The 18,923-nt window shown below is 46.5% G+C and overlaps 1 protein-coding gene across 3 annotated transcripts in view; it reads left to right on the forward strand.

Annotated features, from left to right (window-relative positions):
• LOC139052362 (adhesion G-protein coupled receptor G6-like) overlaps nt 1-18,462 on the forward strand; it is a 34,869-nt gene extending 16,407 nt beyond the window's left edge. The window contains exons 6-11 of one of the 3 annotated variants that reach the window (XM_070529455.1): nt 4,020-4,291; nt 7,650-7,719; nt 8,329-8,528; nt 16,490-16,614; nt 17,070-17,225; nt 18,329-18,462. In XM_070529455.1, coding sequence (XP_070385556.1) covers nt 4,020-4,291; nt 7,650-7,719; nt 8,329-8,528; nt 16,490-16,614; nt 17,070-17,216 — 814 coding nt within the window. In that variant the 3' untranslated portion in view covers nt 17,217-17,225; nt 18,329-18,462. Of the gene's footprint in view, nt 1-4,019; nt 4,292-7,649; nt 7,720-8,328; nt 8,529-16,489; nt 16,615-17,069; nt 17,293-18,183; nt 18,200-18,328 lie in introns of those variants that run through there. The other 2 variants (XM_070529456.1, XM_070529454.1) reach the window with 2 other exon arrangements.
• The last annotated feature ends 461 nt before the right edge of the window (nt 18,463-18,923 follow it).

Raw genomic sequence — 18,923 nt, forward strand, 5'->3', positions numbered from 1 at the left:
AGCTGTCAACATCACCGCTCATTATCGTCAATCAAAGCATCCAGCACGGAAAGCTTCGCTTACATCGTATCCCACAGTGCGCGCAATCTGCATAATTCTTGTTTTACTTTTTTGAAATCACGCCGTCGATGCGGACTCGTCTGAGGAAAGACGGGACGCACTCTTGAACATAGAAGCCGCCACAGAGCGTTTGTGCCCCTTGAGATGCATCGAGGCAAAACTGAGGTATTTGCCCGAATGTGTGGGCTTCCTATACACTTTTAGTCAAGCAGTGAATGGTGCTAGTAGGCCGACGTTCATGACTGTATTGCGCTTAGTGTGCGCAACTTGCGCAATGTACGTGCTCGTCTTGTTCCTTATGTTCGTCATTGTAACACTAAGCCCAATACAGTCATGAAGTTCCAATATGCAGTTGTAGAGCAGCCTCCGGAAGAGCGTTGCGCAAGGTCGTCGAGGAAGGCAATTTGTCCGTTGCTTTTTTCTTCGACCGCGAATTCGATAGACCGTTGAATAGAGTTCAGGTGGTCCAGAAACGGTTGCACTTCTGACTTGTGGATCACGCAGAAACAGTCGTCTACGTAATGAAGGAAAGTTTTTGGAGGCCGCGTGTAGGTAGCCAAAGCTTTGCCAATCGACGCCTCTCGCATTAAATCGGACATGTGGAAATCTACCAGAAATATACACGAGGTCGCTGCGCCATCTACTACGTATATAAGGCACAAGAAACCAGCAGGGAACTCGCAACGTCATCAACTCCGTTTTTTTTTTTCAAACTATGGCGAGGGTTTGTTGGTTATCCAGAAGAAAATGTAGACCCCTCGCCAGACGGGCTTCCGTCGAACCCTGGACTATACTATGCTAGTTGTGGTGGGGATGATGATGACCGTAGGTTGATCTAGTAGTGCAAAAATTTTCAAAAATCGCAACACCGGCTTCATCACCTTTTATATACACTTATTAAACGCGAAACGATGATCCCACATTTTGGAAAGGAGGCGGGTAGTACAAGCTCCAGCAATCTGTACGGCACAAAAGGCAGGTTAGCGAGCGATGCCCCATAAACACTACCTAGCACACGCTGGGCCATGTTCCACACAGTACTGTCAACCGACCAACGAAAACGTTGCTTTCACTACCAAGTTCACTATGACGTGAGAACTTTATGAGCAACCTCTCATATACCTATCCCGAAGGGACCCACGGACAGACCAAATCGAATTCTGGGGTTTTTACGAGCGAAAACCACGATTTGATTATGAGGCATGCCGTGGCGAGGGACTCCGGATTAATTTTTACCAGCAGGGAATCTTTAACGCACCCCTAATGCACGGGTCACGGGCTTTGTTGCGTTTCGCTTTGTGGAAATGTGGCCCGTACTTGATACGGCTACACCGAATCATTCATTGCGCTATAGAGTGCATTTTTTCTTTAGTTCGAACACTCAAAATAGATCCGCAGAAGTTACTCGAATAACGTGACTATACATTAATTATGTGCCCAGACAGACACCATCCACGAGAAAATCGAAAGCAACCCGTTCACTAACTAACCGAACTGCATTCATTGCTCGTACTACAAACTCTGCGGCACATAATCACATTGGAAAGTTGAAGGGAATCTTCGCAAAAGTCTAGTTCCGTGTTTTAACGTTCGAGAACGGCCACGCAGGCTGAAATACTTGGCCTCGAATCATTCCTCGAATTCAGCCGCTTACGAAGGCGCGGCTGCCTCATGCGGCGGAGCCGGGTGGCCCGAAACGAAGCACCGCCCCCTTCCGCGATTTGGTTACGACTGGCGCAGTGCGCACCTCCCGATGGGACGCACGCTCACTTCAGCAGCAGCAGGGGCGAGACGGGCAGCTTCATGACGCCGTACAACCCGGCTCCATTTTACGTGAACGACGATTCGAAGCCAATTATTTCGGTTTGTGCGACGGTATTGAAATGCTGCAACACGGAACTAGGCTTTCATGGCAATTTTCTCCACCTTTCCAACATAAACATGGGCCGTATAGTGTGTAACTCAATGATTTAAAAAGTTATTTAATTACTTTATTTAGTGAATTGATTGCTTGCCTTTCTTTTCTTGGAAATTGCGTCCACCTTGCACGTAATTAGCGTGTAGTGACTTCATATTAGAAACTCTCGCGGGCTTTTTTTTTTTAATGAAAGCTTTTGGAAGTAAGAAAAAAAAATCTATGGACACTTGGTTGAGCTAAACTGCGATAAGGCGAAAGCCTATGACTGCCTCTGTTGCTGTTGTCTGAACTGTTCTGCGAACGGACGCCGCCATGGCTGCGAGAATGGGATGCAATCACAGCCATATGGCTGCAAGGTTTGTCGCCGATGTGCGTGCACCCCCGCCCGCATGTCCGCGCTCTCCCACGCGTGCACTCGCGCAGCGCTATTGGCATGGCGCCTCCTCTCCTTGCTCCCCTCTCCGGTGATCACCGCTTTCCGGCGTCCACTACGGACTGCGCCCAGACAGTCATGAGCCACTAAAGGCTTACGCCTTAAAATACACTTGAGAATGTGCACGCGGTGCCGCCTTAGTTTACTACAAAGCGCCCTGCGGTTTTCATCTGCACCACGAAAATCTGACAAAAAAGTGCTTCACGACACCACGTGCCAAGTACCATTTGCATAATGGTGATGCCGACAGCCCTAATTTGCTACGCTACGCTGCGGTTCGAGCTCACGCTGTACAGTGCGATACAATGTAGTGCCTTAGATTCTGGCGACACCTATAGCTATAGTCGCACACGGCTGGCTTGGCGGAAACCGAGCCTGACCTATGGTGACATGTCCTAAAGAAACTCTTGGGCAGTAGTGTTCTGCTAGGCATTGCCGATAAATTACACTAATAAATTACCACGAAAGTCGGCGTTGCGGCGTGAAAAAACCGCAGAAACGAAACGTTTCCGCGCATAGCTTCTTTTGATGTAATAAAACTTGTACAACGTCTGTTGCGAAACAGTTATTTGCTTATCGATAACAAAAACGATGATATTCAATTCTATGAGAACGAAAGACGCAGGATAACAAATTTCCATGACATTGCTGAGCAAAAATGGTCCGAACATGCGAGTGCACGTTGAAATACGTGGTGCAATACCAACGTACTGGTGCCGCTCATCGATCGCGAGTTTCAACGAACAACATATTTCTTGGTCTTTTTCTTAGCTAATAACCAACATTACCTCCACCCCCCCCCCACCCACAAAAAATAAGAAAAGTCAATGGGGCCGTAAAAATAATTCATGAGGTTCTCTGACGGCTGGAAAAAGAAGCAGCAGAGCTTCATGAGCAATACTCGTTGCTCGTGAAGTTCTGGTCGTCCAGAGCTTGATCAACTGAAAGTCCAGCAGACCATCAATTCACATCAATCAACCAGGTTCGCGGGATCAACCTGCAGGTGTTGTCCGTACTTTCTTATTATTTGTGTTGTTGTTGTTAATGCTGGAGAACAAGTAACTTCGAGTCCACCGAAGTTATAGTGCTTTTTTAACGAGAACGGGATTAGAACTGAAAACCATTGATGGCTTTCGAATGGCAATAGTAATTCCAGTAATGGTCCTTTTTTCGAGGCCAAAGAGTCAAAAAGTGCCAAGTGTCGGTGCGTGCTTCTTCTGAGGAGCTGCAAGAGTACTTAAGTGGGATTACTGTGCCCTAATCTAGCTAAGAGAACGAGTAGCCTCTGATAGCCTGAAAGTAAGAACGAGGTGAGTGCGGACTCACGATGGCTTTCGTGTGAGAGCGCCTTGTTTTTCAGAGTTGCAGTGAACTGCATGGTCCTGCGTACTACTTCCATTGCCCAAGGCAACACACGACGATGTTGTATTTCTTCGCGGAAATATGCCGCTTCCAGTTATTTCTAGCTTTATCGCAATTTCCAATCAGTGATCACCTCCTCTAGCCGATGGTGAATCTGATATCTCGGTCTCTAGGCTCGGGCAGCGTGTCTTCGCCCGTGGCGCAATTATCAGCGCTCAGATCCCTTGTTCGCTCCTGCTTGTCCAGGAAGTGGCGCAAAGGGGTGGGCCACCAGATCCTGTTCAACCTATGCCTGGCGCTTGTCGGAGCCCTGGCCTCGTTCGTGGCGATGGCCGCGCTTCCCAAGCACCGTGCCAGCCTGGTCTCCTGCACGTGCGTGGGTGCCGCGCTCCACTACTTCCTGCTCGTGTCCTTCGCCTGGACCTTCGTCGAGTCCCTGCTGCAGTACCTGCGCTTCGTCCGCGTCCTCGGGGCGTACGTGCCCAACCTCGTGCTCAAGGCAGCCTTCGGAGCGTGGGGTCAGTGCTCGCAAATCATCGGGGGAGTGTAGGGTGCCTGTGCGCTATACTTCTCAACATGTCACGTAGGATGCGAGTTCAACTGCCCGCCTCGCACATGGAACGAGCATTTTGTCGCTCTCGGCCACCACAGCATGCATCTGAACAGGGAGGTATACGGAGTACTGAAAACATTATTGTGCGCGAAACGGAAACGAAGACAAAGGCAGAAATACGTGGACGAGTCCATATGTAGCCTTGTCGTCTTAGTGTTCATTTCACGCTCATTAATGTTTTCTTCTCTATATTAGAAACTACTCCAGCAAGGAGCAAGACACGTTTTGCCTGTCTGGATAGCCCAGTGCTCGTGCAATTTTTCAGCGAACGACGTGCGCTTGTTGACTGCAACAGGCGCATGGACAAAACCGTTACACTCCAATTTCGACGTTGGTTATACCTGTGTCGCAGTGTATGTCTCGGTGCCGTGGTGGCTCTAGATGCTTTCACAGTAATGATGCTAATGCGGCTGTTTTGCTTGCGCTGGCTGCCGTGCTTTGTTATTTTAAAAACGCAAAAGAGATCTGCACTGCAGACATGCGGACGTGTAGGGGCGTCACCTTTGATACTTCAGTTTTCTTCGGAGCTCGGAAGAGTATAGCTGCGTCTCAACGGTTCTAGGTCGTGTTTCTGTGTGTGTTCTTGAACTTTTTATTTTCTTTGTTCTTCATGACAGAGCAAATACACAAGGTCGAGCCGACTGTAAATGAACCAGCTTAGAGCGGCGTCTCGCTTTTCCAAGAACATTTCGATGTCGGCCAACAGACCTCGCAAGAAGGCTGTAGGAGATTTTCCAAATATACCGACAAAGTCTCCGCGCCAACTCGGTTACGATGAAAGGAAAGTAGGAGACGCGTAGCCGTTCATGGCTCTGGAATCCATAAGCCGACATACGCATTGAAACGTAGCCAGCGCGCACACGCGTGAAGTCGGCTGGAAAGAATCGCGTATATTCGCAAAGAAGCACCTTTGCAGTGATATTAAGGATTGTTCAAATACGAAATGACACTTCTCATGGCACACATTAAACACCTCCGTGCCAATAAACTGCCAATATCTTCTCAGTTCTCGCTTTTCCTCACTTTTTTTTTAATTATTTTTAGCTGACTCATGTTGTTTCCTTGTCGTTTCCTTGTTGTTTATTCCAGGTTTCGATACGGCGTCGGCTCATGTCTACCGTCGGCATGAAGTCATCTTAATATTCACACAAATTAAGTCATTAGAGCAATGTTAACGTCGAATTTATTGTAGCCAGAAGATAAATACGAACTTCAAGGAATAAAATTCTAGGATTTAGTTCGGGTGTCAAATTTAGCGCGCTGCATATTCGCCAAGCTAGAGCGGTAGCATTTTGACAGCTTGATGAACATGCCAATTTTTTTGCCAGCACATTGCTAATAATGCTAAGGAAGAAATTCTAACCCATAGGCGGTGCACGAATTTAATCAACCTATGAAATCCCCATAAAACTTGCTATTTATATTGTGCAGTCCACTTATAACGATGCCAAGAACGAAAAATCCGATCGTTGTAACTGATCTCATCGCTATATCTGGGCTGCCGTAAAAAAATAAGCTGCTGAACATACCTTCGTAACTCCGGAACAAAAATTTGCCACTTACGATAAAAAAAATTGACGTTGTAGAAACAAAGCTGCGAAAAATGAAGCATTTTTACCTCCAAACTGCATGCCAGCTTCGCCTCAAACGACACAGCCTTGCGCTTTCTCGGCGCACCTACCGCTGCTCCTGCGGCGTGTTTACGCGATCGCTGATGAAGAGAGGGACATTGTTAAAAAGGAGGGCAAGCGCGAGCCTCTTCTCACTTTTTTTTTATTTCCTCTTTTTCAACGCTTGCCGGCGATGCGGACGCCAAGCAGCTGGCGCCATCTTGTGGCACGGTGCACCAACTTGCGATGCTCTCCGTGGTTTTCGCAATCGGCGCGCTGGCAGTACGCGCAGCGCGGTAATCGCGGCACATGCGAACTCGTGTAGGCAAACTTTTCACCGCGTCTCGTTTAAGGGGAACTTAGCAACGCAAATTTCACGGTTACTCTGCATCGAAAACACCGCCCAACAGGAAGAATTTCGATAGTTATATACGATATGCGGTGAATACGTATCGTTACATATGTTTTACTTTTCTCATAGCCCTAATTCATAAGTTCATGCTCTGAACTCGACTAATTCCTTATAACCGATATGTCGTTATATGTGGTATCGCTACAAGTGGACTGTAGTAGAATAGTGTGCTGAAGGTTGGATCAACAATGCCTTCCAATGAGAACCGAATTTGTAACTGAGCTTGACGTTCGTTCCAGACACTTATAAAAAAAAAGAAGAAAAAGATGTGAAGGTCAGTAAGAGTTATCAACAACTGCTTTATAAGTCTAAGGTTATGCGCATACTTTAAAGCAAGCTCAGTTGACTATTTATGACAAGAAATGTTAACCACTATATCATTATTTATGCTGGTTCTGAATGCTCATTTCTGGATGTAACAATGGACTCACACTTAAATTACATAAAGTACATTACTCACTGAAGACGCAAGTTAGGCACCTGACGTCATAATATTACTCAAGGTCGATTCTCTTTCAGTACACGAACGTTGCTTACACTATTCTACGCATTTATGAAAAGTGCGATTATTATTTTATGACAAGATGTATAGCAAGATTTAACTTTCCTACAACGTTCACAGAACCAAGCTACCGTAATCGTAAACTTCAGCCCATTCCATAGTAATGCCTCTGTGCTCCTTTATGAACACAGACTAGTGTGATTATCAGCCTCGTTAATTATAATCCTTGGACCACCTTTTTCAGGGCATTTAACGACTTTATTCCTGACAACATTGTCTGCGAGTCATCTCTCGTTAACACAAATCATGCTAGACTTGCTACCCGCAACAATTTCATTTTACCGAAAACATTAACTAATTACGGCAAACACACTGCATACTTTTTAGCTTAATCCTTTTGGATTACCTCCCGTTATATATCGGGTTTTTCAGCGAACACTTTAAAAGCTTTAAAAAAAATGGCTTGTGGCAGATGGCACAATTATAGTCCAAGAGCTGGTCTACTCGTAGAAGGGGACGTCATCACGCACTTATCATTGCGCAACTGCAAGCGTATCTGCGTAGTGCGACAGCATATTGTCTTACCAAATAGTATGTTACAAATCTCAGTTATTTTGGCGACTCTATTGTCATGCAGGAAAACAGAAACACATGAACGTTATGATCAACAAGTCGCATACAATGTGTGCTCTCTACGCCTAAAACAGCCTCGGCCCCTTTTTTCTCATTTGTTCTTTAGGTGCTCCAATGCTGGTCATACTGTGCGTCCTCATAGTGAACCCTACGCAGTACCACAAACGGAAAGACTTGTAAGTATGGGAGTCACGAAAACATTTCTCTAATCTATGCAAATGCACTCCTAGCCGCATATCTTAGAGACCCATTCAAGGTGCGGCCACACTGGCGCCGAAAACGCGCACGGCATGCCGTGAGTGGTCGAAAGTGCGCCGCGAAAACTCCCAAGTGGCAAAATTTTCCTGTTCTAATGCAGAGCAAATGGGTTTTCGGAGCGATTTTTTTTTTTCGCGGCATGCCGTTCGCCGCCGATCGGGGAGAGAAGTGTGGAACGGCCGATTCTTTCACGTGGCCAAACCAGTCAAATGCCGCGAGCAACTACGCCCTCCACTCTCAGCATCGCTGATCTCAGCCACAGTGATTTCAGCTTAGAGCGAATTGCTTGTCTGCGCTGTGGCAAAGACGCAAGTGTGGCCATGCCAATGCTGACGCGTTCTGCCTCCTGCGGCATGTCACGTGCGCATTTCACCAGCTAGTGGAGATGTACCATCACGCTGTGGCCTGGTTTCCAGGTGATTTGTTCTGTATAAAAAAGTTACATCGCAGGAACGGTGGCCAACTGTGTACCCTTACTTGTACCTTTTCCCTCGCTCCTTTCCCCACGCGTGGTCTACCATGAGCAGCTGCTGGCTGGAAGCTGAGGCCCTGCTCTACAGCTTCCTCTTGCCCGTTGGGCTGATCCTGGCGGCCAACGTGATCGTGTTCGGCGTGGTCGTGTTCAGCATCTACTGCCGCCGCCAGAAAGGACTGCGCAGCACTCAGAGCCAGGTGGAGCTGGCCAAGGCGCAGCTCCGCGCCACCATATGCATCGTCTTCCTCCTGGGTCAGTAGACACCTTTTGTTGTAGCACGTGTTGAGCAACAGAATGCTGCGTCGGGAGTTATTCATGTTGCTCTACGATTTTCTCATTGACACTTTTAATCTAATTATAATATCTGGGAAGTTGATTAACTAGTAAAAACTAATTATTTAATTAGGCAGAATGGAAGAAATAGTCTCAGTATCTCCAAGCGACGGCAAACAGCAGTACCTTGGTTCTGTCCAGCCACATGGCATTTGCAGATTTTTAGATCTCGGTCCATGATATTTTCTTTCAATGAAATCATAAGAAGCCAGCAAACAATGACACCAAGGACAACATAGGGAAAATAATTGTACTCACTAATTCAATAAAAGAAATGATAAATTGATGGAAATAAGTGGATGAAAAAAAAAAAAACTGAACGCCCTTCCACTCTGTGAAGAAGGATGACCAGCGAAGCTATGTATGTGGGCCACTTCCTGGCGAACTGCACCTCCGGCGCGGGTCGGCCCGGCATCGCACTATCGCCGGTATCGGCCCACGCATGGGGAATTTTTTGCTTACAACGATACGAAAAATTCCTTGGACTGTAGAGGTATACAGCTTCGCTGTAAAAACTTGGCGCATGTGGGGAACGATCCCACGTCATCGCATTACGCGTGCGATGCTCTGCCAGTTGAGCTACCGCGACGCCGTTTCCCATCCACTTTCTTGCGTATTTATGTTTTCCTACTAGAACTAACCTTATAAGTTTTAGGCAGCGCCACCTGTCACAAGCCTTGGCGGCGGATGGGGAACATTCTTTTTGCCGCAGGCGTCATGCGTGCGTGATCTTTTTGGGTGAAGGAAACTGGTCAGTAAACGCACACATGCAATATCTATCTATCTATCTATCTATCTATCTATCTATCTATCTATCTATCTATCTATCTATCTATCTATCTATCTATCTATCTATCTATCTATCTATCTATCTATCTATCTATCTATCTATCCATATATATATATATATATATATATATATATATATATATATATATATATATATATATATATATATACAGGGTGTCCCAACCAACATGGACCAAGATTTTCAGAAACCTGTGCGTTATTCACAACAGAAATCGCGTGGATCTTGTTAGCGCTTATCTAACCTTACAGTACCATTTTTTGCTCGTCTTTTTCTGAGCAATTAGCCGAGATAAATTACTTGCTTTTTAAATATAGCTTGATACGTTCAGGCGTCAATAGGAAATTTGTGGAGATTCACAAATATTGCCCAGCCCAGGTACTAGCAACGAGATAGTGCGATAGACGAAATCCCGCGGCGTTTAAAAAATCCCAGGTGACAGCGCGCTCTGTGCGCCCAAATGCGCCGCGATTATAGCGCTCTCATGAGTGATTTATAAAAACATCGCCAGCGCCGCGCCTACCCTTCACTTACGAGGAAGGGCTTCAACCATTGCTCGGCTCTGACATTACCGGCAGCGGCTGGCGACGGTGGTCCGAAAAATCGCTTCGCCAGCAGCCGCTCGCGCCTGTCGCCGAAGAACGCGCCCTCATCAGCCGTTTATTCCAATATGACGAAAAGAGCATTTTTTTTTTGCCAGCGTTCAAGTCGATGCGGAATAGAAAAAATACACACGAAACATGCATCATACATCTGGAACCTCCGCGAGAGAGAGCATCATTTGTTACAACGCCGCTTTTCTTCCAAGCTGTGCCAGTGGCTAGATGCATGTGAACTCGACTGTCTATTATTGTCGTGCCGCACAACCGTTTCGAAGAATTTGTTTGCAGTGCCTAAAGCATGCCGTACTCAAGCGAGCAGAAGGCGAACATGGTCTTAGCCTTGGGAGCGGAACGGGGCGACAAGAGGAAAACTGCCAAGGTATATCGAAACTGGCAATGTGGGTGAAGAGCCCGAAGACAATTATGGGGAATTACTCGACGCTGAAAAAAACAGGTAGCTTCAAGAAGACGCGGCACAGAAAGGGGACCGTCATTAAACAGGCTGAAGGAGGCATTTTGGCTTTCATGACTGAAAATCTTCATTCCAGCGTGCGTGATGTGAGTGGTGAGGTCGGCATTTCGAAGTATTCAGTGTCAAGAGTTCTTAGGAAGGCTGAAATGCACACGTATCGCCTCCAACTGCACCAAAAGCTGCAAGAAAGAGACTTTCAATCGTGGCTTGATTTCTCAAATTGGAAGCTTGTGAACAGTGACAAAATACCGGATTTTGTTCACAAAGTTCTCTGGACAGATGACGCAAGTTTCTCCAGAAATTCTGAAGTCAACATCCATGATGCGCATTACTGGAGCGATACGAACCCGAATTGGGTGGCGCAGGCCGGACACCAGTACCAATGGTCATTCAGTGTGTGGTGCGGTATCTTTGACGGAAGAATAAGTGGCCCCATATTTTTTGACCACATGCTAACTGCCCAGCGGTACGTCAACGACATCTTGGAAGGCCCAGTCGAAGATTTTCGCTGTGATCTTCCTCCTGCATATTTAAAGCGAACTTGGTAACAGCACGATGGTGCACCAGCTCACAGCAGCAGCCTTGCCCGAGTCTGGCTGGATGAAGCCTTCTAATGCCAGTGGGTCGGGCGGCATGGACCAGTGACATGGCCTGCAAGGTCACCGGACTTGACACCTCTTTACTTCTTTTTGTAGGGACATGTGAAAGACCGACTGTAACGCAAACATACAACTACACCAGAAGTGCTAAAGGCAGAGATTGCTGATGCCTGCAGCGAGATACCGTCTTGCGTCATCAAAAAAAGCTACATTGGATGTGCTGAAAAGGTGCCAATACTGCATTATGGCGGAGGGCGACTTGTTTGAACACATTGTTTAGACAGACATCATAGCGAATAAGTCTCTACAACCGTTATGCATGAAAAGAACCATCTGTGTGAAACTTTTGTACGACGTGGAAAATGCACGTAAGTAATATGAAATTACAAATTCTCTGACGACAAGGAATGGACGGAAAGCTAAAAATCAATCTTCCGTGTCAGTTTACAATTCTTCCTTTTGTGGCAACCAGCATAATTCACACGACGTTTTGAAGCTTGTAATAATGCATGTTTGCTTGTTGGAGTCTTGCTCCGAAGTTCAAACTTATGAGCTTGTCATTTTTCCTCCACATGCATTCTGCTAGCGTGAGAATGCAATTATCGCCGCAGACACGGGAGCCGCGCTGTATTTCAACTGCCGCCCGAACTCACTGGCGTTTATCTCGGAACCAAGCACAACGCGAAGGTCTTTCGTGGGCAACACGAAAGGCGCGAGGCGGGCGATGTCTTTTACAAAGCACGGTTGAGAGCGCTGTAATCGTGGCGCGTTCTGGCGCGCAGAGCGCGTTGTCACGTGGTATCTTTTAAACTCCTCGGGCTTTCATTTTTCCCGAATAACAACGGCCACGCTAAGTCTATCTAGATGGAAGTGCCTGCGTTGGGCAATATTTGTGAAGCTCCATAACTTTCCTATTGACTCCTGAACGTTTCAAGCTATATTGAAAAAGTTAATTTACCTCGGCTAATTACTCAAAAAAGACCAGCAAAAGAATATTATTGTAAGTTTAGATAAACGTTAGCAACATCCATCACATTTCTGTTCTGAAGAAAGCGTAGGTGTTTTCAAAATCTTGGTCCAAGTTAGCGGGGACACCCTTATATGATATATTTCTCGCTTTGATATTTTTTTGAGCAGTAGAAATGTAGTTATTACAGAGAAAATGAATGGCAATGTTTTAAAGCAAAGCTTTCTTTGCGAATCCCCTGCCCCTGTCTTGCTGACCGTGGCCGCCGCCTGCTGCTGCTGCTAGTGCGTTCTCGACGAATAGCTCACGCTTGGCTGCGAGACGGCCGCGCCATCTAGGAGCGATTGCTCACACTACTTGGCACATTCACCCTGAAAGCGGAACGTCTAAGCTACCAAGCGGATTTTCAACGCGGTGAGGCGGTGAGCGCGCGGCCCTGTTCAGATCGGAGGGCTTGCCTGGCTGCCTGCGCCGCCGAGGAGGCGGAGCATCTAATGTTCTTGTGGCGCACGTGTCGCCATCTAGTGGCACCGGTCGTCCGTCCTCATCACGCGGGTGCCAGCGTCGTCACCGCGCCATCGTCGTCTGGTGTTCTGATTGGCTGCAGCAAAGCGGAGAGCTCCGGCGGGCGGCGAAAAAATCGATCCGCGAGCGATCGGGCTCGCCGCCTCGTTTCCGGCCCGCTTTCAGCTTGCCCGCTTGCCCGCTTTAGCCGCTGCGTGTTCGGTGTGAACGTGCCTTAAAGGGTGGAAGCCTGGCTGCGCATGCAAGTCGTTGGCCACCGGTGGAGAGCGTGAGGGGGTCGCGACGCGAAAAAGCCGCGATGAGACGGGATAGAGGAAACTGCAGGAGATGGCCTCATGTTGCGCATGCGTTGTGCCGTGTGGCAACCGCGTGGACGGACGCATCTGTGCCTATAACGGGAGGTCGGGTGCCCCAAACAAATGGCGCAGAAAGCGAGCTTGCCTCTTTCAACCCCTATAACTCTTTCAAAGGTGCACTACAAAGGCTGCTTTCAAAGGTGCACTGCATAGCAGAGATCCTCGTTCGGGGAATACTTGAGCAAAATGCAAAGGCACGTGAACAGTGCCTCTTAAGCTTCGTTTTGTGTAAATTCCAACAGGACACTTTGGATCTGTTGCATTTTTTTCTTTCTGAATTTCGCTCACCATGTATGTAGCTGGTAAGGATCCAGCCCACTGGGCCAACACTTAAGAGTCCCATGAAGAGCCCATGCAACTGCATGTAAACAATGGCCCAGGAAGCTGGTTAACTGAAGAACACTATTTTGGTGGACAGTGCAGTGCCAGGAAGCGCATCTCTGCTCTGCGTAATGAAAGAAATAGCATAATAATACTTGTATATCTGATCGACTCCTAGGTACCCTGAAGCGCAGACCTACTAATAAAATAGTGCATGATAATAATGGTTTCGTTACTTAACACAGTCTCTCTTACGAATGAAGGTTGCCAAACGCCCTGAGGGTAACTAAAAAGCGTTTGTAGACGTAAAACAAAAATGTGCCCCTACCGCCACCGGAATTCCAATTCGTTCCCCCGTGGCATTCTGCTGCAAGCACTAACCACTGCACTAACCACTAACTAACTAATGTGCGTTTGGCAATTTCTGAAAGCCTTTGCATCCCACAAGGCTCTGAGATAGGTGCTGTCAACGTGCGTAGTTTGAATTCACAACAGACAATGTTGCTGCGGACAAGGGCAATGCTGTGTGCATCGCAGAGTTGTTGGTCAGGAAATAGCAGTGTTGGTTGTGCGAGCCTTCTTCTCATGCTGTAAATGAGTTCAGCGCCCCAGTAATCGCTGAAATATACTGATTCTCTAAAATTTATATTTATTCTGAAAAATGGTTTGCCTCATTCCAGGCGCTTTGGGGCAGCATGTAGGTAGGTAGGGAGGTTTGTGTCTCGCCATGTTTCAGGGCGTCTTCAATTAAAAGAAATACGTGTTGGAGAGTGGGATTGAACTTCGATGTTCCAGCACATTAACCGATGCTTTAACCATTAGGCGACGGTCAGAGACACGATTTTGTGGTGACAGAGCCGGCTAGCACCAGGACAACTTTAGCCTGAGTGTCACGTGCCACTTCCTCGCTTTCTTCCCTAGTCGCAGCAAGCGCTTTGAGACACTGTGCTAAATTACCTCCGCCTACGGGATCGGCCCACATTCAGTAGTATTTTCCTCATAGCAGATCACGCCACGTAAAAGCTGTTCGAGGTTGCACGGGCTTCATGATCGTGCCAGCTCGCATAGGCTATAGCGTTTCTTCGCCGGGGTACAAATTTCATCATTCTTTTAACAGCGACCACATGACATACGTGTAGATATAGGTAAATACGAGCGCATAAAATTTAGGCACAGCTGACGTCACAATCTCTGTTTCTCTCGATTACGTCCATCCAGTAACTGTGTAGAACCCAACAATTGGAATGTCTTTAACTTGCGCCAAATGGCCGTGGTAAAAATCATGATTTCGCTGTCATACAATTTCATCGTTACCGTGTTCATCGTCTTGCTGACGTCGTCATACACACAACCGCTTGCAATACACACAAACACTTTGGTCAAGGTGGTCCCGCTTTGCGGAACCCCAAACAATGCTGGAGAGCCAGTTACCCGCGAAGTGCTTCGCATAACATGTCTTGTCACTGTACACGGGCTCGGCATAACTATTTAGAACGTAGACACATTTTTTGTTTGTTTTTTTTTGAAGACGAGGAATGGTGATCATGCATGATTGCCAGCGGAAGGTACGACATTGTCTCTCGGGCATGGGCTCGACGTAACTGGGGGTTGCAGTTGCAGGGAGCGGTTAGCGCCTGCAGTGGCGACTTCAGCATAACTGACGGGCGTGGTTGCGTGGAGCTGCTAGCGACGTGCACAACAGCACTCTGACGGCGACGCTTTGTCACGCTCTCAGTTGACCGACGTCTCAGTCCATCATTTCGTCAGTCTATTTTAATACCACCGTTTCCGACCAACGCAAAGACCACTTGGTTGCCCTAATCCTAGACTTTCTCTGAAATGTTTGCTCACAAAACTGACAAATTGTGTACTGCATCTTCAAACCTCTTATTTAGCAATTCGCGATGAGCCTCTATGAGCGACGCAGTTATTTCTAAGAACGCTGACAGTGGTTACTATAGTAATAGCTCGCAGTTTAGGTGTCGAAATCTGCACGTCCTGCCGCAGTGATATACGGTGTCCGTAGTCTGGCGTTTTGAAAGCTTAGCAACGGATTTGGTGGTGACGAGAGACGTTCAGCTACAATCATCAAGTTTGTTCGTTCGTTCCTCTATTGAAAGTGCCACCTACGGTTTTTGAAACGTGGGACTTCCTATGGTGTATGCAAACTGTAATATTTCATGCAATCTGCTGAACCAAATCAAAAATCTGAAAACCGTCAAAATGTTTCGCCTCACCGTCTCTCCGTGGTCTGCAGCCTCTACGTTGCCCTGGTAGCGGCCGTTTGAGCGCGTCGACATTGGCCGCTATGGGCCGCTTTCTGTGGCGTGTGCCGCTAACCAACAGGCGATCGTCGCAGTCGACCATACGCCGAAACCGCCGCCCTCCCTGCAGTTACAGCACGCGAAGTCGCCTCCTTCCTTCTTTGCCCTCTTGTCCTGCATCACTGTATACACACACCAGGAACTGCTCAGCGATAGCTGATGCGACTGCTCATCCGAAGTCGCTGAAGTCATCCTCTCTCAGTGCCACGTTATTAATTGGACTTCACTGGTGTAGGTGCTGGCGGCAGAGATTCAAGCACATAATACGGGAATACGAAACAACATATCACCAAGAAGATTAGCGACATTGGTTTCTTTTACATTATTTCATAGCCATGCTGACTGCATCTTTTCATGTTTGCTTTATTCTTATATTTGTTTCTTTGGGTATGCTTCTTTCATCCTTTCTTCTTTTCCCATCCAATTTCCTTCTACGTGTGTTTTTTATCACGTGACCCATCCTTGTTTCATTTTTATCCTGACTAGAGGCCTCCTTTCAGGCTTGACCTCTATATGTATGCAATATATTCCCGTACAATATCCATTGCCCATGTATAAAACTACTACTAAAAAGGCTATAAGACGGCTGATAACAATGTGAACTTCCTCAGTCACGGACCAAACACCTAATCATCTTAGCTATTGCTTGCAGTTATGCTTGCAGGTGCAATATTTGACTCATACGTTCATTAGAACCTAATAAAGCGACTGGGCTGATTAAACTGCCGCTTTCATAATCTGTTGCGTAGCCCATTTCTGATAGCCCGACTTCATCGCATCTGACGTCGAAATTTTTTTTCTCGATGTATACATATCCGCTTTCGCAAAAGGGGGGTTGTTTTGCCTGGTGACTTACATCCACTCTTGTCGCATGTTCACACAGTCAATTATTATTTTTTTTTACAGGACTGACATGGATTTTCGCATACCTGAGCCTTATAGAAGTGGCATCAAAGGAGTGGGGCCGCCTTTTCGAGTATCTATTTGTCATAACCAGCTCTCTGCAGGGTCTCGTGATATTCATATTTCACGTGAGTTATGCCCCACCATTTCCTCGTATATTTGACATTCAGCAACCTATACTGTACTGGCTTCAATTAGAGCCCTTCTGATTATTTACAAATAGAGAAATCTTTCCACACTATCGACTAATCATGACGCGACATTCTAAATTAACAGCTCTGCTTTTATGTAGCACTGCAGTGGGGATATTAACGTCTTCATTTTATGTTCATGTAGCCCTGTAAAATAATGCAAACGTGTTATTATAATGCCTTCATGAGCATCGTGACACATATATGCGGCATGGTTGCGCTTAATTAATGTGCAATGCTTTGTTCAGTGTCTTTACTTACTTTGAAAATAGCTACGGCATTTGCGAGGGCAATTCTCAATATTCAGCCATGACCTTAAATTGTAGACGCCGTGGTCACGTCTTTGAATTTGTAGCTCTCAAATCTTCATACGTGTCTTTCTTCTATTGCAGATAGCTTACGAGAAAACTGCAAGGGAGTTCTGGCTGGGTCACATTGTGTATCGTGTATGGCCTTATAACAGGAAAACAAGTTTTGACCACCATGGTTCATCTAAGGCTACGCTCTCCTCATCCGCACAGAAGACTACGTCGACGTGACGCTATTTGGTAACACATTTTCTGTGTCCCTTCGTGTAATAATGCCCTTTTCAATAAAATCATGTTATCGAAGCTGCTTGTATGAGCAGCTCAAATTCAACACTATAAGCACAAAAATACTCTCACACGGTAGTGACGGCTGTAGCCGTCACATTGGAAAACTGAATGGGATTTGTAGGCGGTCAGATTTGTGACATCAATGACACTAGATTTCAGCGAAGATACGTCCCAGAAAATATTATTTTAATTACATGGTGATAAGAACGTATCAAAAAAATAAAGACAGAAGATAACAGAGAATGTGTGAAACACTCTGAAATTGGCGTGTTTTCATTAAAATGTAATTATGGAAACTCTTTGTAGTCATAACTTTCACATGACGTTTCCTAACTAAATGACGAATGTAGTATATCCCTACAATGTAGAGGTACCACTCCAGTTAGGCTCAAATTCAATAAGTTGTGAACAGAAGCATGCCGAATTAGGATAAAGGCGCGGATAGGCCATTTGTCGCTGATCAGGTCAAACGCATAGCAGCTTTCAATGAAAAAAAAGATGACTGTTGAAACATGTAACGATATTAATCCGTATATTACCTTCCATGTTACGTGATGTTCTGTAGTGTCGAGTACAAATTTGGTACTTAAACAGATTTTTATGGGTTTTTCGAACTCATTAACAACTGCACATGGCATTTTCTACTTGTGTATTGAATTTTCCGTAAAGAAACCACCTAATTACAAGAAGGGCGACTGTCATCCAACGTGTAAATGAAACAAATATTTTAGTGCATCATGAGAACACGTCTATTCTAGAGAGACCTGGCACTCCCCCTTGGAGCACGCTCATTGTGTTTGCGTTTTGTATGACTGAACACGATAACACGTAGGGGATTCGAAAATTCGAAAGTTGAGTGACTTCGATATGACACTGGCTATTGTATCGGCGTTCTGTTGACTTCCTGCAGATTTGTTTCATGCGCATGTTGGGTATTTATTGACGGCGACGCGCAAGCGTTTGCGATCCGCCGGATGGCCGAGCATCTGAAGACTGCCTGAGATTCCAGGGGTGCACTTTTTATCCGCGTTGCTACGGCAACGCGCTCATTACAGCTCTCCCCGTGAACATGGGCAACGACACATCCTCAACAGATGTTCTCTACCTCCACTGCTCCAGCAGCCGGGCTTCATCATCTTGTGAAACTCATGGCTCAAGTATTGTACAGATACGATGCTATGTTACCTACAGATGTAAACCAAAATAAACCACCTGGGAATTTTCAACAGGTGACGTTCCCTAAAACCTCCCCATTTTTGAATATTTACTGCGACGTATGAGAGCAATACAGTGCCATTCTCTCATTTCACTCCGTTGGCTCGCTTTGGGAGGATTGAAGTTACGTGACGCGATTTTACTCCGCTCCAAAATCTTGTTCTCCTGTGAAAACATCGCACAAAGAGCTTAAAAATCTCCCCCGCCGAAACAGGCTGTCACGTGGCGCTTCCCATGAGGAGGTGCGCCGCACCAGCGAATGGCCGCGTTTGGTGGAGTCGGTTTGGCTGGTGGTTTGTTTACATCTGTGGAGTGGCGTTCCGTGGCAGCTTTTCCTCAATTTGTGCCCCGTATTTCCTTCTGGAAAGTGTTATAGGCATGACTGAGGCTCACTGTATCTCAGCTTCGTATACGTTAGCGGTCACTACATTGCTG

The sequence above is a fragment of the Dermacentor albipictus genome, unplaced genomic scaffold (genome assembly GCF_038994185.2).
Source record: "Dermacentor albipictus isolate Rhodes 1998 colony unplaced genomic scaffold, USDA_Dalb.pri_finalv2 scaffold_22, whole genome shotgun sequence".
NCBI lineage: Eukaryota > Metazoa > Arthropoda > Arachnida > Ixodida > Ixodidae > Dermacentor > Dermacentor albipictus.